Source organism: Phocoena phocoena, chromosome 19 (genome assembly GCF_963924675.1).
Source record: "Phocoena phocoena chromosome 19, mPhoPho1.1, whole genome shotgun sequence".
NCBI classification, from domain to species: domain Eukaryota; kingdom Metazoa; phylum Chordata; class Mammalia; order Artiodactyla; family Phocoenidae; genus Phocoena; species Phocoena phocoena.
This window is the reverse complement of record NC_089237.1, coordinates 45,599,267-45,620,733: the sequence shown is the minus strand read 5'-3', so window position 1 is coordinate 45,620,733 and position 21,467 is coordinate 45,599,267. Positions and strand designations below refer to the sequence as shown.

At 35.9% G+C, this 21,467-nt stretch overlaps 1 protein-coding gene across 2 annotated transcripts in view; it reads right to left on the bottom strand.

The window, feature by feature from the left end:
* Nucleotides 1-21,467, bottom strand: part of GOSR1 (golgi SNAP receptor complex member 1) — a 47,041-nt gene that overhangs the window by 12,500 nt on the left and 13,074 nt on the right. For both annotated transcript variants that reach the window (XM_065897164.1, XM_065897165.1), the window contains exon 6: nucleotides 18,195-18,269. In XM_065897164.1, coding sequence (XP_065753236.1) covers nucleotides 18,195-18,269 — 75 coding nt within the window. The remainder of the gene's footprint in view (nucleotides 1-18,194; nucleotides 18,270-21,467) is intronic.

The window sequence follows — 21,467 nt, the reverse complement described above, 5'->3', positions numbered from 1 at the left end:
CAACAAGTTTCTGTTTCTTTCAAGATCGATTTAAACTAGCCGAAAACAATGAGCTAAATTTCATCACCAATTACTGTACCAAGGAATCACTAAAGCCACACTTAGATAATAATTCTCTGTTTAAAAAATAACTCATTTCCCTAAATACACAAACTGCAAATGACACAAATTTCAAGCACATATTTTAAAGTAGTTTTAACCAACAAAATGTAAGAACTTGGGAAAACCACTTAGGTAACACTAATTAGAATCTTCTTTTAAAAGAGTAGGTGAATAAGTAAATAATAAACAAGTAAGAAAACAAACAATCAAGTGCATAACGAATAAAATTTTAAAACTGATCCCTTTGTAAACTGCAAAAAAATCTGATGAGGTTGTCACCAACCAATGAGATAATTTACATCAAGCACTGTGGTGATGCAGTGTTTTCACTTACAGTTAACCAGAGACCTGTGTCTTAGTTATTTCTATATAATATCTTCTAAGACATGTTAACAATACAGTTAAGCTGCAGTAGGATACAAAAAGCTGTTTAAGCGCTAACAAAGTGTTATTTTACAGATAACATTTGGAAAATACCGAAAAACAAAGATGAACATAGAAATCATTTGTAACCACTCTTCCATTAACACTGATATTGTGGCATATTTGTTTCTTGTCTGGGTAGACCAAGGAGTATCTCTACTTGCTTTTTTCATGGTTTATTTAGCAGAGAAATTTTGTTTTATAATCCCATGAAGTTACCTAGAGACAAAAAAGTTAAGCACCTGACAGACTCTGCCCGTTTCAGTCAGGGAGAGAAAAAAGAGAAAGATAAAAGCTAAATTATTAGCAGTGAAATCAGAGAGCCACATTTTCTATTTTTAAAAAATCAGTAGACTTTTTAGAACAGTTGTTTTATTTTTTTTTTTATTATTATTTTTTTTTGTGGTACGCGGGCCTCTCACTGTCGTGGCCTCTCCCATTGCGGAGCACAGGCTCCGGACGCGCAGGCTCAGCAGCCATGGCTCACGGGCCCAGCCTGTCCGCAGCATATGGGATCTTCCCGGACCGGGGCATGAACCCGTGTCCCCTGCATCGGCAGGCGGACTCTCAACCACCGCGCCACCAGGGAAGCCCTTTAGAACAGTTTTAGGTTTGCAGAAATATTCAGCAAGAAGTACAGGGAGCACATATACCCGTTCTCCCCCACCTATTATTAACATCTTTAGTGTGGTACGTGTGTTACAACTGATGAACCAATATTGATACATTATTAACAAAAGTTCATAGTTTATATTAGGGTCTACTCTTTGCAGTTGTACAGGTCTATGGGTTTTACAAATGCAAAATGTCATATATCCACCATTACAGTATCATACAGAATAGTTTCACAGCCCTAAATATCCCCTATTCTCCACTTATTCATTCTTCCTCCTCTTCCCACCCTGAACCCCTGACAACAGCTGATCTTTCTACTGTCTATAGTTTTGACCTTTCCTGAATGTCATGTAGCTGGAATTATACAGTATGAAGTCTTTCTAGACTGGCTTCTGTTATACATTTAAGGTTCCTCCATATCTTTTGGGGGCTTGATAGCTTGTTTCTTGTATCATTGAATAATATTCCATTGAATGGATGTACCTACAGGTTGCTTATCCATTCACTTATTGAAGGACATCTCGGTTGCTTCCAACTTCTGGCAATTATGAGTAAAGGTGCTATAAACATTCATGTGCAGGTTTTTATTTAGACATATTTTCAATTCATTTAAGTAAATACCTAGGAATGTGACTGCTAGATCATATGGTAAGACTATTTAGCTTTTTAAGAAAAACTGCCAAACTGGCTTCCGAAGTGGCTGTATCACGTTATATTCCCACCAGCAATGAGAATTCCTGTTGCTCCACATCCTTGCTAGCATTTGGTGGTGTCAATGTTTTGGATTTTAGCCATTCTAAGAGGTACATGGTGGTATCCAGTTGTTTTAATTTGCAATTCCCTAATGACATATGACGTTGAGCACTTTTAATATGGTTCTTTGCCAGCTGCATACCTTCTCAGCTGAAGTGTCTGTCAGACCTTTTGCCCACTTTTTAACTGTTGAGTTTTAAGAGTTCTTTGTATATTTTGGATAACAGTCCTTTATCAGATATGTGTTTTGCAAATATTTTTTTTCCAGTCTGTAGCTGTCTTACATTCCGTTGATAGTGTCTTTGGAAGAGCAGAGGTTTTTCATTTTAATGAAGTAGATCTTACCAACTTTTTCTTTCATGGATGGTGTTTTTGGCATTGTATCTAAAAACTCATTGCCAAGCCCAATGTTACCTAGATTTTCTCCTATGTTATAAAACTTCTATAAGTTCTGTATTTTATATTTAGGTCTATGATCTGTTTTGAGTTATTTTGGGGAAAGGTATAAGGTCAGTGTCTATATTCATTTTTTTGCATGTGGATGCCCAGTTGTTCTAATACCACTTGTTCAAAAGACTATCCTTTCTCCACAGACTTGCCTTTGCTCTTCTGTCAAAGATCATTTGACTATATTTGTGTGTCTATTTCTGGGCTCTCTATTCTGTTCCACTGATCTATCTGTCTGTTCTTTCACCAATACCACACTGTTTTGATTACAAACAATACACAATAGGAAGTCAAGTTTAAATGGGGAGAGTTTTTCTCTTTTTCTCCCTCAAAGTATTTTAATAAACATTTTTGTGCGAAAAAATATTTTTTAATGTCAACAAACTTGTTTAACTATAGCAGAAACAAAAAGCCTAAGAGAAAATGTGAGGAATCACAGTTTCCATTTGTTTTTCTTTAGATAAATGGTATACAAGGATTGAAATCCTAAAAACCTACCTGAATTATAAAGAATATGAAATATTAAGGAGGCATTTTCTAATTTGTTTCTGAGACCTCTAAAAATTTAACTTGTATATCAATATAAACTAATCTGCTTATGTAAATAAAAATGGAAATATACTTTTCATTGTATGTATATGTTTTTCTCTCTCACATACTTATAACTCAGAAAACAGTTCTTTCATAAATATAATCATAGAAATTCAATAGTATCAGCAATCATGACATTCATGAAACTATAAAGAATAAAATGGCTAGTTGCTTTCTCTTACACCCTAGAACCTGAGTTTTATTAGTCAAGGCTCAAACAGTTGACTATATGAACTCAGCTCATGGAGTTGTCATAAGGCTCAAAAGCAATAGTGTAAACAAAAGTACTGTGTAAACTGTATAAGACTACAGATACAAGGCTCATGTAGATCAAGGCACTTTCATGCCTCATAGTCTCTCTCTTGTTCTGCAACCCCTTTCCTGATTTTCAACATAAATTGCTTTCATTTCAAAGTCCAGTTCAGAAGTCATATCCTTTGGGAAGCCTTTCCCATTCTATCTATACATCAGGCAGAACTAATACTTCTTTATACTATAATGTGTTTTCATAGCTCCTTGCTCTTCATCAATTCCTTTAAGATTATAACAAGCATTTAAGATATATCAGACATCATACTATGCACTGGAGGAAAAATATTTTAAATGTGTAAAGCTTAGGAAGTTTTTCACATGTTATCTCATATGTTTTAAAAAATATAATATTTTGGGGACTTCCCTGGTGGTCCAGTGGTTAAGACTTCACCTTCCAATACAGGGGCTGTGGGTTCGATCCCTGGTCAGGAAGCTAAGATCCCACAGGCCTCGTGGCCAAAAAACCAAAACATAAAACAGAAGCAATATTGTAACAAATTCAATAAAGACTTTAAAAATGGTCCACATCAAAAAAAATCTTTAAAGAAAAATAATAATATTTTTTAAAGTATATGAGGGCTTCCCTGGTGGCACAGTGGCTGAGAGTCCACCTGTCGACGCAGGGGACACGGGTTCGTGCCCCAGTCCGGGAAGATCCCATATGCCGCAGAGCGGCTGGGCCCGTGAGCCATGGCCGCTGAGCCTGCGCGTCCGGAGCCTGTGCTCCGCAAGGGGAGAGGCCACAATAGTGAGAGGCCCAAGTACCGCAAAAAAAAAAAAAAAGAAAGCTAATGTTAATCTTGAATGCCAAGAGTCTACTATATTGTTCCATTCACAGATGTTATAATCTGACCACTATTTAATTGACTTGTATGGTATTTATTAAATAATATATATAAACTATGTATACAAAAAACTTTTGGGAGAAAACCATTCCCATTCCATCAAAAGGTCACTAAATTACGGTGATCATGTATCTCATATTTTTCAAATATGGTCATGGTCTGTTAATACATTAGAAATGCATTTCATCAAGACTATTCTGGCATCAAAAGTATTTCAAATTTTATTTAAGAAAGGTAAATTGACAGTGCATATAAAAGGTTTCCTCCTTCAGTATTTTTTCTTACTCTTATAATCCCCGTTATGTTCTGCCTTATACAGAAATGCCTCACAGTTTACAAAGCCTTTTTACATGCATTAGCTCAGCAACTTTGTGAAGTAGATACCGTAAGAATCATCTTGGAGAGGTAGTGCAGTATAGCAGAAACAACACAATCAGAGGACGTAGGTTTAAATCTCAGCTTTTACTAGGCATGTGACCTCAGGGAAATTTAACTAAAATCATGAAACAAACAAAAAGTGAAAAAAGGCTGGTGAATTTAAAAATTCAAAAATTCAAGTCTAAACATAGCCTAAGACATAAGAAAAGTTGTCAGCAGATAAAACTAAGCCTCCACCTGAGAATTTTCTTTACTCATTCATGGTCATATTTATACTGAAGTGTACAATTATAATACAAATATGTGTGCCATCTCAGATAACTCAATCATATCTGCTAAATAGTTAATGGATTGAAAACAAAACAAATTCTCAACTAAATAATGTAACTGATCCTGTTTAAGTGTAATTTGCTTTGTACAACAGTCCCATATTTGAAAAGTTATATGAAACAAATTCTTTAGATTTTTAGAGTGCTTTTAATTTTGTAAAATGCCTTAAATCTTAAGTCATTCTTCCTCAAAATCATCTAACATAAGGGAACAGCTACTATCCCATTTTAAAGATGGAAAAAACAGAGAAAGGCCAGGTCACTTGCTTTTCAGAGAAGTGAAAAGTCACTGGTCTTTCAATTCTCATTAGCATCACACCATGTTGGCTCCCTAATACAAGAAAAAATAAAGATTTAAAGAAGTAAATCACAGAGAAGGCAGTGTGATGTGGGACAAATATGGAAATAGGTTAGGAAATGTGGGTTTAGTAAGAGCCACAGTATTAAATAGTTATGAGACCTTGTCCTCTCTGAATCTTGTTTCCTCATCTGTAAATAAGAGAGATGCTTGCCAGACTTTTATTATATACCACGTAAAAATATGATTTTTAAAAGGTATTTCATGGAGAATTCATTTTGCAAAGCAAAAAAAATCACATCAATAATATCCCCTTAAGTTCTCAAAATCAGATTTCATATATACATAGCATTGGAACCAATACCTTGTAGGCAGTATGTATTCAATAAATATTTGAGGAATAAGTATATGAATGAAACAGATTTTCTACATTGGGGCACACATGTATATACACATATGTATATGAAACCAAAATTAATACATCTTCTACTTATATCCATTTATTCAAACAAGTACATATTAAGTGTTCATGATACAACAGGAACTGGGGACCCAACACACTGCCAAGAACTAGATGAACTAGGCCCTACCCTCAGGAAGCCTAAGAAAAGTCAGATAATTAAAAAAATAAACAAAAAGAACAAATTATTACAGATTTTCATAAATGCTATGAAGGAAACAAAAAAAAGTACTTTGTTAAATAACAATAAGGGAGAGTCTATTTCAGACAAGATAGTTAGAAAAGGCCTCTTTGAAGAGGTGACAAGTGAGCTTAGACCATAAAGATGTCAAGGAATAAGGTATATGAAAAGCTAAGAGAAGAGTATTTTAAGCAGATAAACCAAAATATAAGAACAAAGAAGCAAGAAAGGAAAAGCCTTGGTATCTTTGGGAAAGGAATGAATAAAAACCAGTCAGGCTGGTACCTAATAAGTAGAGGGAGAGAGTGATACAGATGAAGGGATGGAAAGAGATAAAACAGGTAGTATGTTGGTCATGTAGGGCGTTATAGACCCATAAAAAGTTCATAATTCATTGGTAGGGGATGGAGGGAGGAATGAAATATTAAAGTAAAAGTCCACTTCAATAACTATCACTAGAAAAAAGGATTTTGCTTAACTATACTATTTCTACATCTATGGCTTAGTGTATAGAAGAGAGTGTAGTAAACTCAAACTGAAGTGACTAAGTTGGCTGATAACTTCCCTGGAGTCCTGTATATGCCGCATTCTCTTTCTTCTGATAACAAACTTTCCAGTCCATTGGCCACAAGGATGGATGTGTGACAGGCTGGGCCAATCACAATCACCTATCACCCTCTGGCCCAGGAATAAATGAAACAGAGCCACAGTCTTACATCTACAAAAGAAACCAAATTTGTAATTTAAATATCTTGCCACAAAGAAAACTCTAGGCTAAGGTGGATTCAATAGTAAATTCTATCAAACATTTAAGGAAGAAACAACACCAAGCCTGCACAAACTCTTTCAGCAAACAGAAAGAACTCATTTTAATGGTGCCAGTCTTACCCTTCCACTAAAACCAGGCAAAAACACTTCAAAGAAAAGAAATCTAAAGATATTCTTCATAAGCATAATGTAAAGATCCTTAAAATAAATCCAGCAATATATAAAAGGGATAATAAATATATAATAAAGGGGGGTTATTCTAGGAATCAAGATTGGTTTAATGTTTGAAAATAATCAATGTAATTCACTATACTACAGAAAAAGAAAAAAATCTGATCAGTTCAACAGATTAAAAGATATGAAAAAATTCAACCCCATTCAAGATAAAAACTTTTAGCAAGAGAGAGCCTAGAAGGAATGACACTTCGATAGCAATAAGCCTATCTAGCACCCAGATTTTAGTTTCTGAACCACTCTCCAATAAGAGGAACCAAGGCTGGTTGGAGAAGTGGCTGGTTCTAGAGCCAAGGCAGGGAAAATACAAGATGAGCCACAAACACTGTCGTGCCAGATAGTACAGGAAGTGCTCAAAAAAAGGATGGGGCATGTCAAATGACAGAAGCTAATCTGCAGGAGCTCCCAATGGCCAAAGGTGAAACAGTTTGAAGAACAAAATAATGATAGTGCTGGATTATAACCCAGAGTATAAAATAAGACTGAGTCTACCTGGTAATAAACAGTACCGTAAAGTACACAAAAGCACAACCACTTGTAGAGGATGCACGCATGTGACAATGTACATCAGACACGTGAACTAACTTACGTGATTGGACATGCGAACGCAGGTTCGCGTCTTTGAAAGTTCACAACTTGAAGGTTCGTATGTAGGGGACTTACTTATTGTTTCAGCACCATTTGTTGGAAATATTCTCCTTTCCCCCATTGAATTATGCTGGCACCTTTTGTTGGGAATTAATTGACCACATGTTAGTTGGTTTATTTCTGAACCTTGTTCTGTTCCATTAACCTATATAGGTCCATCTTATGCCAGTAGCTTACTGTTTTGATTATTATAGCTTTATAGTAAGTCTTGAGTTGAGATGTGCAAGTACTCTAACTTTGTTTGTATTTTCTGAATTTTTTGGCTCTTCCAGGTCTTTTGCATTTCCATATAAATTTTACAGTCAGATTGCAAAAAAATATGCTGGGAATTTAAATAAGATTACATTGAATCTATAGAACAATTTGGGGAGAATTGCCATCTTAACAGTAGGAAATCTTCCAACCCAGAAACATGGTATGTTTTCCATTTATTTAGGTCTCCTTTAATTTCTCTTAGCATTTTATGGTTTTCGGCATAAAGGTCTTGCACAAATTATATTCAGTTTACTTTAAAATATTTCCTATTTGGGGATGTGTTATAAATGGAATTAAAAAATTTTAATTTTCTAATTGTTTTTGCTAGTATAGCAATAGAATTTATAATTATATATAACCTTTCATCCTGTGACCTTGCTAAATTTACTTACTAATTTAATAGCTTCTAGGTAAATCCTCTGGGATTTTCTATTTATGTAATCTTGTTATCTGACAAAAATAGTTTTATTTCTTCCTTTCCAATCTGTATCCCTTTTATCCCTTTCCTCCCTTATTGCACTTGCTCCAATACAATGCTGTAAAATGTGGTTAGTGCAAACATTCTTGCCTTGTTTTATATTTTAGAGAGAAAGCATTCATCCTTAAGTCTGGTATTAACCGTTTTTGTACATGCCTTTAATCAGGTTGAGGAAGAACCTTTTCCTTCCTATTTTGCTTATGGTTGTTTTTCTGTTGGTTGGTTTTTTTAGCTTTTTAGTTTGAAATAATTTTAGACTTACAGAAAAATTGCAAAAAATAGTACAGAGGATTCTCGTATACCCTTCACTCTGCTTTCCTAATGTTAATGTCTTACATAACCCTAGTACAATTATCAAAATCAGTGAATTTAACATTAGTACAAGAATATTAACTAAACTACAGACTTTATTCACCAATTTTTCTACTAATGTCCTTTTTAACATCTTTATTGCAGTATAATTGCTTTACAATGGTGTGTTAGTTTCTGCTTTATAATAAAGTAAATCAGCTATACATATACATATATCCCCATATCTCTTCCCTCTTGCGTCTCCCTTCCTCCCACCCTCCCTATCCCACCCCTCTAGGTGGTCACAAAGCACCGAGCTGATCTCCCTGTGCTATGCGGCTGCTTCCCACTAGCTATCTATTTTACGTTTGGTAGTGTATATATATGTCCATGCCACTCTCTTACTTTATCCCAGCTTACCCTTCCCCCTCCCCGTATCCTCAGGTCCAATCTCTAGTAGGTCTGCATCTTTATTCCTGTCTTGCCCCTAGGTTCTTCTGACCATTTTTTTTCTTTCGTTTTTTTTTTTACTTTTTAGATTCCATATATATGTGTCAGCATAACGTCCCTTTTTATGATCCTATTCAAGATCCTATATTGCATTTAGTTGTCATGTCTCCTAAGTCTCTTTCAGTCTGTGACAAAATGGCCTAACCTTAATTTGTCATGAGAAATATCAGACAAACCCAAGTTGAGGGACATTCTACAAAAATAACTGACTAGTATTTTAAAGTGTTATGTTCATGACCTTATGCAGCTTTAGCAAGAATACCATACAGTGATGTCAGGCCCTTGAAGTATCATATCAGGCTGTATATCATGTCAATATGTCTTATTACTGATGTTAACCTAGACTGCTTAGTTAAGGTGGTGTCTGCCAGGTTTCTCCACTGTAAAATTACTATATTTCCTATTGTAATTAATTAACGTAGGGGAAGATGCTTTGAGAGTATGCAGGTACCCTGTTTCTCCTCAAAATTCCCACTAATTTTAGCATCCATTTAGTGAATCTTTCTTTCCCATTATTACTGTGCTGTTTACCTACTGATTTTCTATTTCTATCAGTCCTTGTACATTTATTAATTGGAATTCTATAAGAAAGAATATTAGGAGCTTTAATATTCATATTTATAGCAGCTTTATTTGTAACAGCCCCCAATTGAAAACAACCCAAATATCCATCAATGGGTTAATGGATAAACAAATTGTAGTATAGCATCATAAAATGGAAAGTACTCAGTTAGAGAAAGGAACTGACTACTGATATAAAAAACATATAGGGGCTTCCCTGGTGGCACAGTGGTTGAGAGTCCGCCTACCGATGCAGGGGACACAGGTTCATGCCCCGGTCTGGGAAGATCCCACATGCCGCGAAGCGGCTGGGCCCATGAGCCATGGCCGCTGGGCCTGCACATCTGGAGCCTGTGCTCCGCAATGGGAGAGGTCACAACAGTGCGAGCCCACGTACCGCAAAAACAAAACAAAACATATAGATGAATCTTAGAAACACTACGACCTCTCCGTTCATCCCTCCACTGTTTTCTCTTGCTCCCCATGAGGCTGCCCTTTCAGGGGCATGAGTAAGGCCTGTAATCTGGGAGAGGGTTTGTAGACAGGCAATAAATGAATGATATTTCTAATATATCTACATTGATCATTTATCAGGAATGATACAGATTGTTTTTTAAAAAAAGATATGATCATAAGGTTCAAGTTTCATCTTTTCCCAAAACCTTTTCTTATGTCGACTTTAGTGAATACCTACTCATCCTTCAAGACTCAAATCAAATGCTTTATTTCTATAAAGCCCTTTCAGAAGCTTTAGAGTTAATCATTCCCTTTAATGTGATACTATAGTGGTATGCACAAATGTCTCCATACATTAAACTTAATTACAATGCACTGTAATTACCTGTTAACATTTCTGTTCTGCCCCCCGACTCCCATCCTAGGGGAGCTCATTAAAAACAGGGCAGAACGTCACTAGGCTTTATCTCTCCTCTATCTCCAACACCCAGTACAATGCTTTCCACATTGTAGATGCTCAACAAATGCTTGGTAAAACAATGAAAATTGAATATATATATACACCACATCTTCTTCAACCATTCATCTATTGATGGGCACTTAGGTTGTTTCCATATCTGAGTTATTGTAAATAATGCTGCAATAAACAGAGGGGTGCATCTATCTTTTTGAATTAGTGTTTTCATATTCTTTGGATAAATACCCAGAAATGGAATAGCAGGATCATATGGTAGTTCTACTCTTAATTTTTTGAGTAATCTTCATTCTGTCTTCCATAGAGGCTGTACCAATTTACATTCCCACCAACAGTGTATGAGGGTTCCCTCTTCTACATACTCTTACCAACATTTGCTATTTCTTGCCTTTTTTATAATAGTGATTCTAATAGGTATGAGGTAATATCTCAATGGATAAAGAAGATGTGGTAAATAGATATACAATGGAATACTATTCAGCCATAAAAAAGATAAAATATTGCCATTTGTGACAACATGGGTGGACTTTGAGGGTATTATGCTAAGTGAAATAAGTCAGATGGAGAAAGACAAATACCATAAGATTTCACTCATATGTGGAATATAAAAAATGCAAACAACAACAAAAAACCAAAATAAATGAACAAACCAAACAAAACCAAATACATAGATACAGAGAACAGAGTAGAGGTTACCATAAGGGAAGGGAAGGGGAAGGTAAAATGGGTAAAGGGGCTCAACTGTGTGGTGGCAAATGCAAACTAAATTTTTGGTGGTAAGCAAGCTGTAGCATATACAGAAGTAGAAATATAATGCTGTACACACAAAACTTCATTATATAATGTTACAGACCAATGTTACCTCAATAAACAACAATAACAACAAAAACTGATACAAAAAATTATATGTGCATTCAGATAAATGCAAAGAAACAGATGGAATGCAACTGGAATTTGAAAACTCCTATCTAAAAATGAAGCTTAGGAATAAATAAACCACTTACTATACTAATGAAAATCCAATGAGCAATAAATGAAGGGCATGATTTAAAAACACACTCTGAGCTTTAATAGATAATCAGGGTTAGCTGATAGTTATTTACTCCTACATACCATTTTGGCATTGAAGGGCCCCAGAGGGCTGGAGTCTCTGTCACCTAGCTCTAGGCACACAATTCTAGTTACTAGTCTACTTTTCTGTTCTAATACTGCTACGGGCAAGAATGGCTCAATGTAATTTGAGAACTGGTCTACTACATGTCAGGCACTGTACTAGGCAAAACCTTTACACATTATCTCTAATTTTAAGTGTTTTAACACTGCAAAGTAAGAATTCAATTTTCCCCATTTAAGACAGTAGAGAGTCAGAGGGTTTAAGTCCCTTGCCCCCAAATTTACAGTTCACACCAGGATTTAAACTCAGATCTGTTTGGCTTCAAAACCCATTCCCTATCTATTACACCAATTTAAGGAATAAATCCATTAAGGTATCTTAGTCAAGATAAAAGTGGCAAGTTAATAAGAGGAAAAACTAAAATGTCTATTTATATGTTCTTATGATGTGATCCAACTAAATGAAATGATAATTTAGAAACTGACATATTATGTAATATTTTAAATATTTTGACTACTTTGAAATACTGCCAAAGGTCTGTTTAAAATGTCAAGAATTTTTAAGGTGATGTGCTTAATATAACCAGTCTGCAATTCCAGTTGCAATCATGCCATTCCTACAAATCAGAGTACTTCCATGAAAACAAACAGAGCCTCTAAGTATGGATGAAATTCCTCAGCTTACCTTCTTAGCTGGGTCTATATAACTTCAGAATTTGTTCCTCTTTCTTCAACTCTCTCATTAATTTTATTATTCTTGGCAATATAAAAGTCTCACCAGTTGGGCTTCCGTGGTGGTGCAGTGGTTGAGAGTCCACCTGCCGATGCAGGGGACATGGGTTTGTGCCCCGGTCCAGGAGGATCCCACATGACGTGGAATGGCTGGGCCCATGAGCCATGGCTGCTGAGCCTGCGCATCCGGAGCCTGTGCTCCGCAACGGGAGAGGCCACAACAGTGAGAGGCCCGCGTACCGCCAAAAAAAAAAAAAAAAAAAAAAAAAAAAAAATCTCACCAGTTGCTTTTCCTATAAATTTTTGAATGAAAATTTCAATTTCTTTCAATTTCTCTTTGCTAGGTCTTCTTTATAGCTGCCATCTCTGGGGAGGAGGAATTGTTGTTATGATGCATGTCAACGACAAATAACTGGGCTAATGTGACAGGGTAGATGACAAAAAAGTTTCACTTGGTGGATTAGCTCTAATTAATTTCTGCCTGGAGAACACTATGTAAAGGATTCTGAGGCTACATTAGAAGGCAGCCAGGAAGGAAACAAAGAGTAGTAAGAAAGGCAAGTGGAGAACCAGTAAATTTCAGTGTTACAGTGGCCTAGATTTTCAAGGAGGGAAGAGATTAAGAGTATCAAGTGAAGCAGAGCAGTCAAACAATATTAGATTTGGCCTTCAGGAGCTCATTGATGTTCCCAGTGACAACATGCTCAGTAGACTGTGAGGGAAGAAGTCAATAGGCTAAGGAGGAAATGAGTACTGACACAGAGACAGCAAGTGTATTCATAAACTAGAAAGACGGAGCCAGTATAGAAGATGACTGAAGAGTAAAATAGCTGAGGTAGCAGGTAAGGACAGAGATAGAAGCCAGACAGATGTATTAGCCTTCCCAGGAAAAAAACTAGTCCTCTAAAAACTACAGGAAAGGGGTAAAGAAGGGTATTCCTGTATGTGAATTTGTACTAAGGAGAAAGAACCTTAAAAATTCAATGAAGGGCTTCCCTGGTGGCGCAGTGGTTGAGAGTCCGCCTGCCGATGCAGGGGACACGGGTTCGTGCCCCGGTCTGGGAGGATCCCACATGCCGCGGAGCGGCTGGGCCCGTGAGCCATGGCCACTGAGCCTGCGCGTCCGGAGCCTGTCCTCCGCAGCGGGAGAGGCCACAGCAGTGAGAGGCCCGCGTAACACATAAAAAAAAAAAAAAAAAAAAATTCAATGAAGTAGGAGCTAAGGACCTCTCTTTTGGCCGTGCTGTGGCATGTGGGATCTTAGTTCTCTGACCAGGGATCGAACCCGCGCCCCCTGCACTGGAAGCGCAGAGTCCTAACCACTGGACCACCAGGGAAGTCCTGGTAAATTTCTTGAAAAGAATGAGAGAGACAAGTAAACTGGGTCAAGCAAGCAAAAGGTACTGGGCAATGCTGAATACTCAGACGAGGTTGGAAATAATGAATCTAAAACAAAGTTAATCTGTACATTGGGTGTTTTCTCTTTAACCCTTAAATAGAGGTGTAGAACAGTAGACTGTGGATTGGGTTGGCATTTTACTAGGGTACAGAAAAAGACAGGAGCACAGAAAAGGCCAAATGTTGGGAATATTTCAGTTGATCAACTATGAGATCCAAGCTAGCGAGGGTAGGAGAGGTTAAAGGTAAGAAGAAAAATAGAAAAGAGAAGCTAGTGACGCTGCAGATAGTCTTGGAAGAATAAACTGTGTTGGTCAGAGTGAAATGTTAGAGTTGAAGATTTTTGAAGTGGTAGAATCACAGATGAGAAGATGGAGGCAGCAGCCTTGGTAAAAGGTGGCTAATTTCCACGTGGAGGTGATGATCACTGGCAGTAAAGAAGTCCAGCAAGAGGTTAGTCTCGTTCTATTTGTGTATACTTATGTCCTAATCCAAGTTTCTCACCACTACTCTGAAATTTGTCAACTTCATTAAGGTAAATGTGGAAGACATGTTTTATTCAAAATGACAAAATTCTTCTAAAGAAAAAGCTGTAAAAACAGCAATAATACAATCAGCCCCACACACTTTAAACTAACTCAGATACTCCTTTCAAAAAGGAAAATATAAGGGAGCAACGAAAGAGAACAAACATATAAAGGAAATTAATCTAAACAGCAACCAAAGAGCTCACAGGAATGCATCCACAGTACAGCAAAACACAAACAGTTACAAGCTTGACACTCATTCAAAGCCAGCATTTTCTTCTGACATACTGAAACTCAGGGAAAGGCAAGTTAAAAAAAAAAAGCTAGGGGCTTCCCTGGTGGCGCAGTGGATAAGAATTCGCCTGCCAATGCAGGGGACACGGGTTAGATCCCTGGTCAGGGAAGATCCCACATGCCGCGGAGCAAGTAAACCCGTGTGCCACAACTACTGAGCCTGCGCTCTAGAGCCCACGAGCAAGAACTACTGAGCCCGTGAGCCACAACTACTGAGCCCACATTCCACAACTACTGAAGCCTGAGCACGTAGAGCCTGTGCTCTCCAACAAAATAAGCCACTGCAATGAGAAGCCAGCGCACCGCAATGAAGAGTAGTCCCCACTCGCTGCCAACTAGAGAAAGCCCACGTGCAGCAACAGAGACCCAATGCAGCCAAGAATAAATAAAATTAAATCTTAAAAAAAACAATGAAAGCTAGCTTATCCACCAAATAGGAAGAGAAATGACTATCTTCTGTAAGATAAACTGCTACAAGATAACATTTATTTTTAGACAAAAAGAATATTAAGAAGAGCTTTAAAAGCAATTCATTACAAAGTCAGTTCTTTTTAAATAAAGTTTACCATTCATTTATAAAAACTGCTTTACTCTTTTTCAAGACAAAAACATGGATTTGTGTGTGTGTGTGTGTGTTACGTGGGCCTCTCACTGTTGTGGTCTCTCCCGTTGTGGAGCATAGGCTCCGGACGCGCAGGCTCAGCAGCCATGGCTCACGGGCCTAGCCGCTCCGCGGCATGTGGGATCTTCCCAGACTGGGGCACGAACCCGCGTCCCCTGCATCAGCAGGCAGACTCTCAACCACTGCGCCACCAGGGAAGCCCAAAAATATGGACTTTTGAAGCAAGTTGTAGAAATTTACATTAACATGAAAAAATATTTTATGAAGAATCAAATAAAAATGTAAATATGCTTTTTGCCATAAAAAGTATGACCCTACTGCACAAAATCAAATGAGTTACCTGAGTTACTGAGTAGTTTAAAAAAAAAACACCTTTATTCATGAAAGATCAAACTAAAAAGTACCCTAACAGCAAATCTGGCCTCTTCATTACAAATGGTCTTGCTGCAATACATAATCTCTTGCTGTCCATTTCACTTTTAGGTTAATTTAACTATTACTTCTTCTTCTTTTTTTAAAAAAATTTTTTTTGCCACTCCATGTGGCTTGTGGGGTCTTAGTTCCTGGACCAGGGATTGAACCTGGGCCCGTGGCAGTGAAAGCTCACGTCTTAACCACTGGACCACCTATGCTTCTTGTGCTTGGCTGTTTGACCTATGTTTTCTCTAATGAAAATGTATTTCTTATTTAAAAAAAAAAATCTATTGCCTGAGAATTTTCACCTATCTTCATGGCATGAGTTAGAAAAAAATCAAGTAAATGTTCCTGAGAGCACTGGTAGAATATGCTACTAATGGGACTCTAAAGTAGCAAAACTTTAGAGGGAATTTTGACAATACTATATCAAAAGCTTTAAAAATGAATATATTTTTTAATCCTACAATGCCAATTCTAGGAATTTATCATAAGGAAATAATTATGGATACATGCAAAGACTTCAGTATGTACAATAATAAAAACTAGAAATAATCCAAAAGGCCAACACTCATTAGGTTACATGAATTATGGTTTATCTGTATTATAGGATATGTAGACTACTAAAAGTTAAAAGAACTATTCAAAAACAAACAAAAAAAATTGTCAAATAACATGGGAAAAGGCTCACAATCTACTGATGAGTAAAAAATGGTATCGCATCTGTACTGATAAGTGTTTCAAACTGTCTTTTCTGTGTTGCTGAATTATTATTCATACTTTCTAAAATGAGTACTATAAAAAGTATGTACAGCTTTTATATTAAAAAGTTATTCTAAAAAAATTCTTCCTCAAAGCACTTAGCAAATGAAAGAGAGACAACACTGAAAAAGAGAAACTTTTTCATATCACTATTACTTTGTATATATGTTAGTCCATAATTTTTTATTATTTTATTACTTAACAAGTATTTGTAATTTACACAAAATATTGATTTTTCTAAAACATATTTGGAAGCTCTGTGCTTTAATACTGAAAGCAATGACTAAACTCTTGTTATTGAGATTAAGCCTTAGTGTTAACAATTCCCCTCATTTATCAGCTCATGTTTCACTCAACTTCATCCTGCCTCAGTTTCTCTCTGTATGGAGTAAGCACATACTAACTTCTCACAAGAATGCTGAAAGGAATATATGTAAAGTATATCATACATAAAATCACCTGGGAAACAAAATGGTAAATACCTTTTGATTGCCAATTTTCTTATCATTTTTATAACCCTAAACAAATTACTTAAGCTGTGTGCCCCTGAACTATTATATTTATTTTCCTGTAAAATGGACAATATTAAACTCCTGAAGGGTTTTCTCTGAATTACTAAAATGAATGCAAAACTAAAATTTTTCATATAAAATTTATAATAAAAAATATGTTCTGAAATAATGAAATAAAGAATATCAATTTATATAATAACTCTGGTATACTCTTTTCAGCATCAAAACATCCTTAAAGTAATTAAACTATTGCATTTCTGTTTAACTTCTTTTGGGGTTGATAAATATAAAAATGTTAATGCAAGTTAATATTTATTTTTATGCTACTTGAGTATCTTATTCCTTAAATTACTCTGTACCCCAAGAATATATTAATATAGTTTTGGATATAACGCAAAATTCTTTTTATGGTGGTCTCTATCAAATACAAAAAGAACTACCAAAGCTATAACTATAAACTAAACATACTCTAGGAAAGGCTGCCCCCTTGTGCCAATCAGTAATATTTAACATATTAAGAAATAACTTTCTGACACTAGAAGCACTCAGACTTCTACTAAAAAGGTCTTGATTTTTCCATGTTCTGATTTCAACAGCTCATATTTAAAGTGGTAATCTTTAAAGAAAAACAAATTGAACAGCACATTAAGCTCATATGGACATGACTAATTTATGACATTCAGCAGCAAATATCAACATAATTCATATCATTTAACTATCATGGATATTAGCTGCTCAAGTGCTTAGAGGCTGAGCTCAGAGAGAGAAGTAATTTTCTGATCCTTAAGTTCTATAACAAAATACAAAGAAAGTAATTAAAGAAACCAGTGTATTTCAGAAGGAAAATAGATAAAGCAGGGATAGAGTATGGTGGCTTGTTTTTATACGTGTGTGTGTGTGTGTGTGTGTGTGTGTGTGTGTGTGTGTATCTTGTTCATCCAAGTTTTTAGGTATTTTCTTCTGAGTTCTTGGGAGATAAGATATTTTCTTTGAATTTGATGTATGGCCAATTACCCTTTATAAAGCTTCTTGACATATATAAGTGGTATCAGGCCATTCAAACATAAGTCAGTATCAATATTATTACTATTATTATTACCAGTAATCTATAGTAGTGGACAAAGTATTACAGCAATAGACTCACTAAAGAAAACAAACATTAAGGCAATAAAAGACATATTACAGGTAACAAGTAATGAATGCATATTTTGTATATCTGATAGCATCATATTGTTCCTAATTATGGTCAGAACAGTTGCAATTCTATTTCTACCCAATAGGATCATTAGAAGAATTAAATGAATTAGCATTGATAAAGCACTTACTATAATAAACACCATAAAATGTTTGCTATATATGTAAATAAATAAGTAGGTACTATATAGTATGCATTTTTTCAATAATACCTACTTTCGAAGGTGGTCATGTTCTTTCAAAAATAGTTCAGTTCTTCTGTTGTTTACTCCAGACCCACTTTTATATGACCTAGAACAAAATTAAAGAAAACTTAAGAACATTTTTGGTACATGTTATAAAAAAGGATTAAATGATTGACTCAAGTAATATCCAAAGTGGACAAATTGAGCCTCTCCATAGTTTTGAATAAACAATTAAAATGTATAATCCTTTTCATTTCCTTCTAAAAATAGCATCTATCATAAATAGATAAATATGAATGGCTCTCTAACTTAGGCCTAAGAGTTTATTATTTTTCACCAAAATAATCCAACATTCTTAAACAAAAATCTTACTTTTTCCTTTTTTTGATTTTATATACATTTATTAATAACTCTTCTAAAAGTGTTTATTTTGTATCAGTTGCCAAAAATTCCAACTCACTAAAAGTACATGAAAAGAGAATATACATTCATTCGTTTATTCATTAACTCAGCAAATATTTATTCAACATTTGTGAGGTACCAGACATTAAAATAGTAAAACATGCTACCTAGCCGCAAGTTGGTCATAGACAATTTAGAGAGGTACATAGATTATATAATTGTAATTCAGTGTAATAGGAACTATTATAATAGTTATATACAAAAGAAGAGAGTGGTCATTTCTATAGGGCAGGAGGTAGATTAGAGAGACTATGAGAAATACAGAAACGTTCTTAAAGAGAGAAAATCCTTAAAGGGTACCCTGTAGAACAAGTGATAATTTAGTTATAAAAAGTGGAAGATTATTCCAGGAAGGAAGGAGAGTGTGTGCAGCATCATGAGGTGTGGAAGAACAGAGTGTCTTCAGAAAACTTTGCATTGTCCATCTTGAAGAGTAAGGTTTGGGAGGATACTGTAAAAGATGAGGAAAGCAGAGGCCTTTAAAGCCATTACTTTTCCTTTCTTTGTCTATTATCTCCTATATCTTTATTTTCCCCAAGTGAGAATAATACTTTGTTGGGGTTTTTTCTGTTTTTGTTTTTTTGATTTTTGGCTGCATTGGGTCTTCATTGCTGCGCACGGGCTTTCTCTAGCTGCAGTGAGTGGAGGCTACTCTTAGTTGCGGTGCTCGGGCTCTAGATGCACGGGCTTCAGTAGTTGTGGCTCTTGGGCTTGGCTGCTCCGCTGCATGTGGGATCTTCCCAGACCAGGGCTCGAACCTGTGTCCCCTGCATTGGCAGGCAGATTCTTAACCACTGCACCACCAGGGAAGTCCGGGAATACTACTTTGGATGGATTACTACACAGCACATGGGGTGGGGAAGCTATTGAAATGGAATGTTTCCCTTCACAAGGATACACGCAGTCCATCAACTGAAGCCTAAGGAACACAAAAAGGAAGCTAAAGATCTGCCAGTTGTGGCATACTTAAGGATTTCTATCCTGGTCTTAAGTTCATTACAATATACTAGAAAACGCTTTGTATCATTACTATCAACACTTACACGTTTCGGTTCCTTACTTACAAAGTATCAAGAACAAAATAAAAAATTTAAGTAACTGCACATACACCGCAGTAAGATAAAAGAGGGTCATGCTGCTAAAACTGAACCACTAGCCAAGAGTAGGGCTGATGTGCAAAGTGCAGTGGGAAAGAAAACACCAGGAAAAGCAGCATGATATAACCAAGAACACACTGGACTTGGAAGACTGATGACTAGCCAGTTAACCTTAGATAACTCTTAATACCTAGTTTTATAAAATGGGACTAATAATTTATATCTATACCAAAAGATTATATGAGGCCAAAAAAGAGAGAATATATGAAAAAGCAGTGTGTAACTGCAGAAAAAAATTCTTAAATGTCAGTTATTACTACTGTATCTCATTTCACTAATCATATTCTGCCATGTATTACACTAATTTGAGTATGTGACTTACTCCCCTCTAGCATCTAGAGGGCCATGCTGATCTTTTCATTTCTACCTTCTACTGTGACTGACATATTATCTTACTCATGGTTGGTAATCAGGAAATAGTTTAGTAAATGGATGAACATGTTTCTTTTATGATCATCTTTTAGAAAACAAGTTATTACATTGGAATGTAGTCTAACAATTCCCACAAATTGCATGGTAGTTAAAAGCCTACACATCAAAGGCTGTCCGCTACACTGATTCTCAACGCATTCTTTAAAATACCTATGTAAATAGACTATACAGAAAACAGACACAAGACTTATATATGTGCCAGAGAACTAAAAATATTCCAAAATTCCTAATATGGCAAAAAAGTTTCACTTTTTTCACTCCTATATGTTATACAAAGTACATATGACTAAATATAAGAAACAGATAAAACACAGACAAACAATAAAAATTAATTTTCCAAGGTAATTTCTGGAGGTAGAAACACAACTGGTGACTGGATAATCCTGGTTTAGAGTTTTGGACAAAAATTTTGCATGGGATGAATATTAAATGACCTCTCCTGCAAAACTGTCTTACTGTTACAACAAAATAAAGGAACTCTAAGAAAATGTTTATCAGAGTACACATGATATATATCAGTTCATGATATGGTAGCACACATCACAGTTCATGAAACATAAGTATCATACTTATGAAACTTAAGCTTATCACAAGTGAGACAATGATAGGCATCAACAGATGGTCCAAAAGTGCAAAGTCTGCAGCTTTAATTAGATGCCCAATGGATTTAACCCTGTCAGTCATGTACAGCTGTGAAAAACATTTTGAAAATGTGTATAAAATGCTAGAATATATTATTAAAGGTGAGGTAAAGGAATGGAAGAAAATACATTTTTTAAATTATGGCTTAAGAGCAGCATAAAAATGTTGGGAGTCTTTAAATAATTTGACTAAAGTTATGAGTCTGTATAAAATCTGGAAAAAACAGATTTCAGATTCCAGGGAAGTAAAGGCTACTTTGATAGCTACCTAAGTATTGATATGTAATTGTTGGGGCAAGGGAGAGGGTAGGGGGATAGACGGTAATCAGGAAGGGAAACACGGACAGCTTCATTTATTGGTAACATTATAATGCTTAAGGTGGGTGGTAGGAGATCAGAGAAGAACTCACGAAGACATCATCTAAACTGGACTTTGAATTAAGACAGGAAAGTCAAGGTTGGCAGGAGCCAATGATAAAACTAGGGGAAACTGGAGATAAGACAGCAAAGTAGATTAGGACTATACTGGAGCAGCAATGTTTAAAGAACAGTGAAATGGGAATTAGAAACCTTGAAATCTAAACCATGGTTCTGCCACTCAATTTGCTGTTA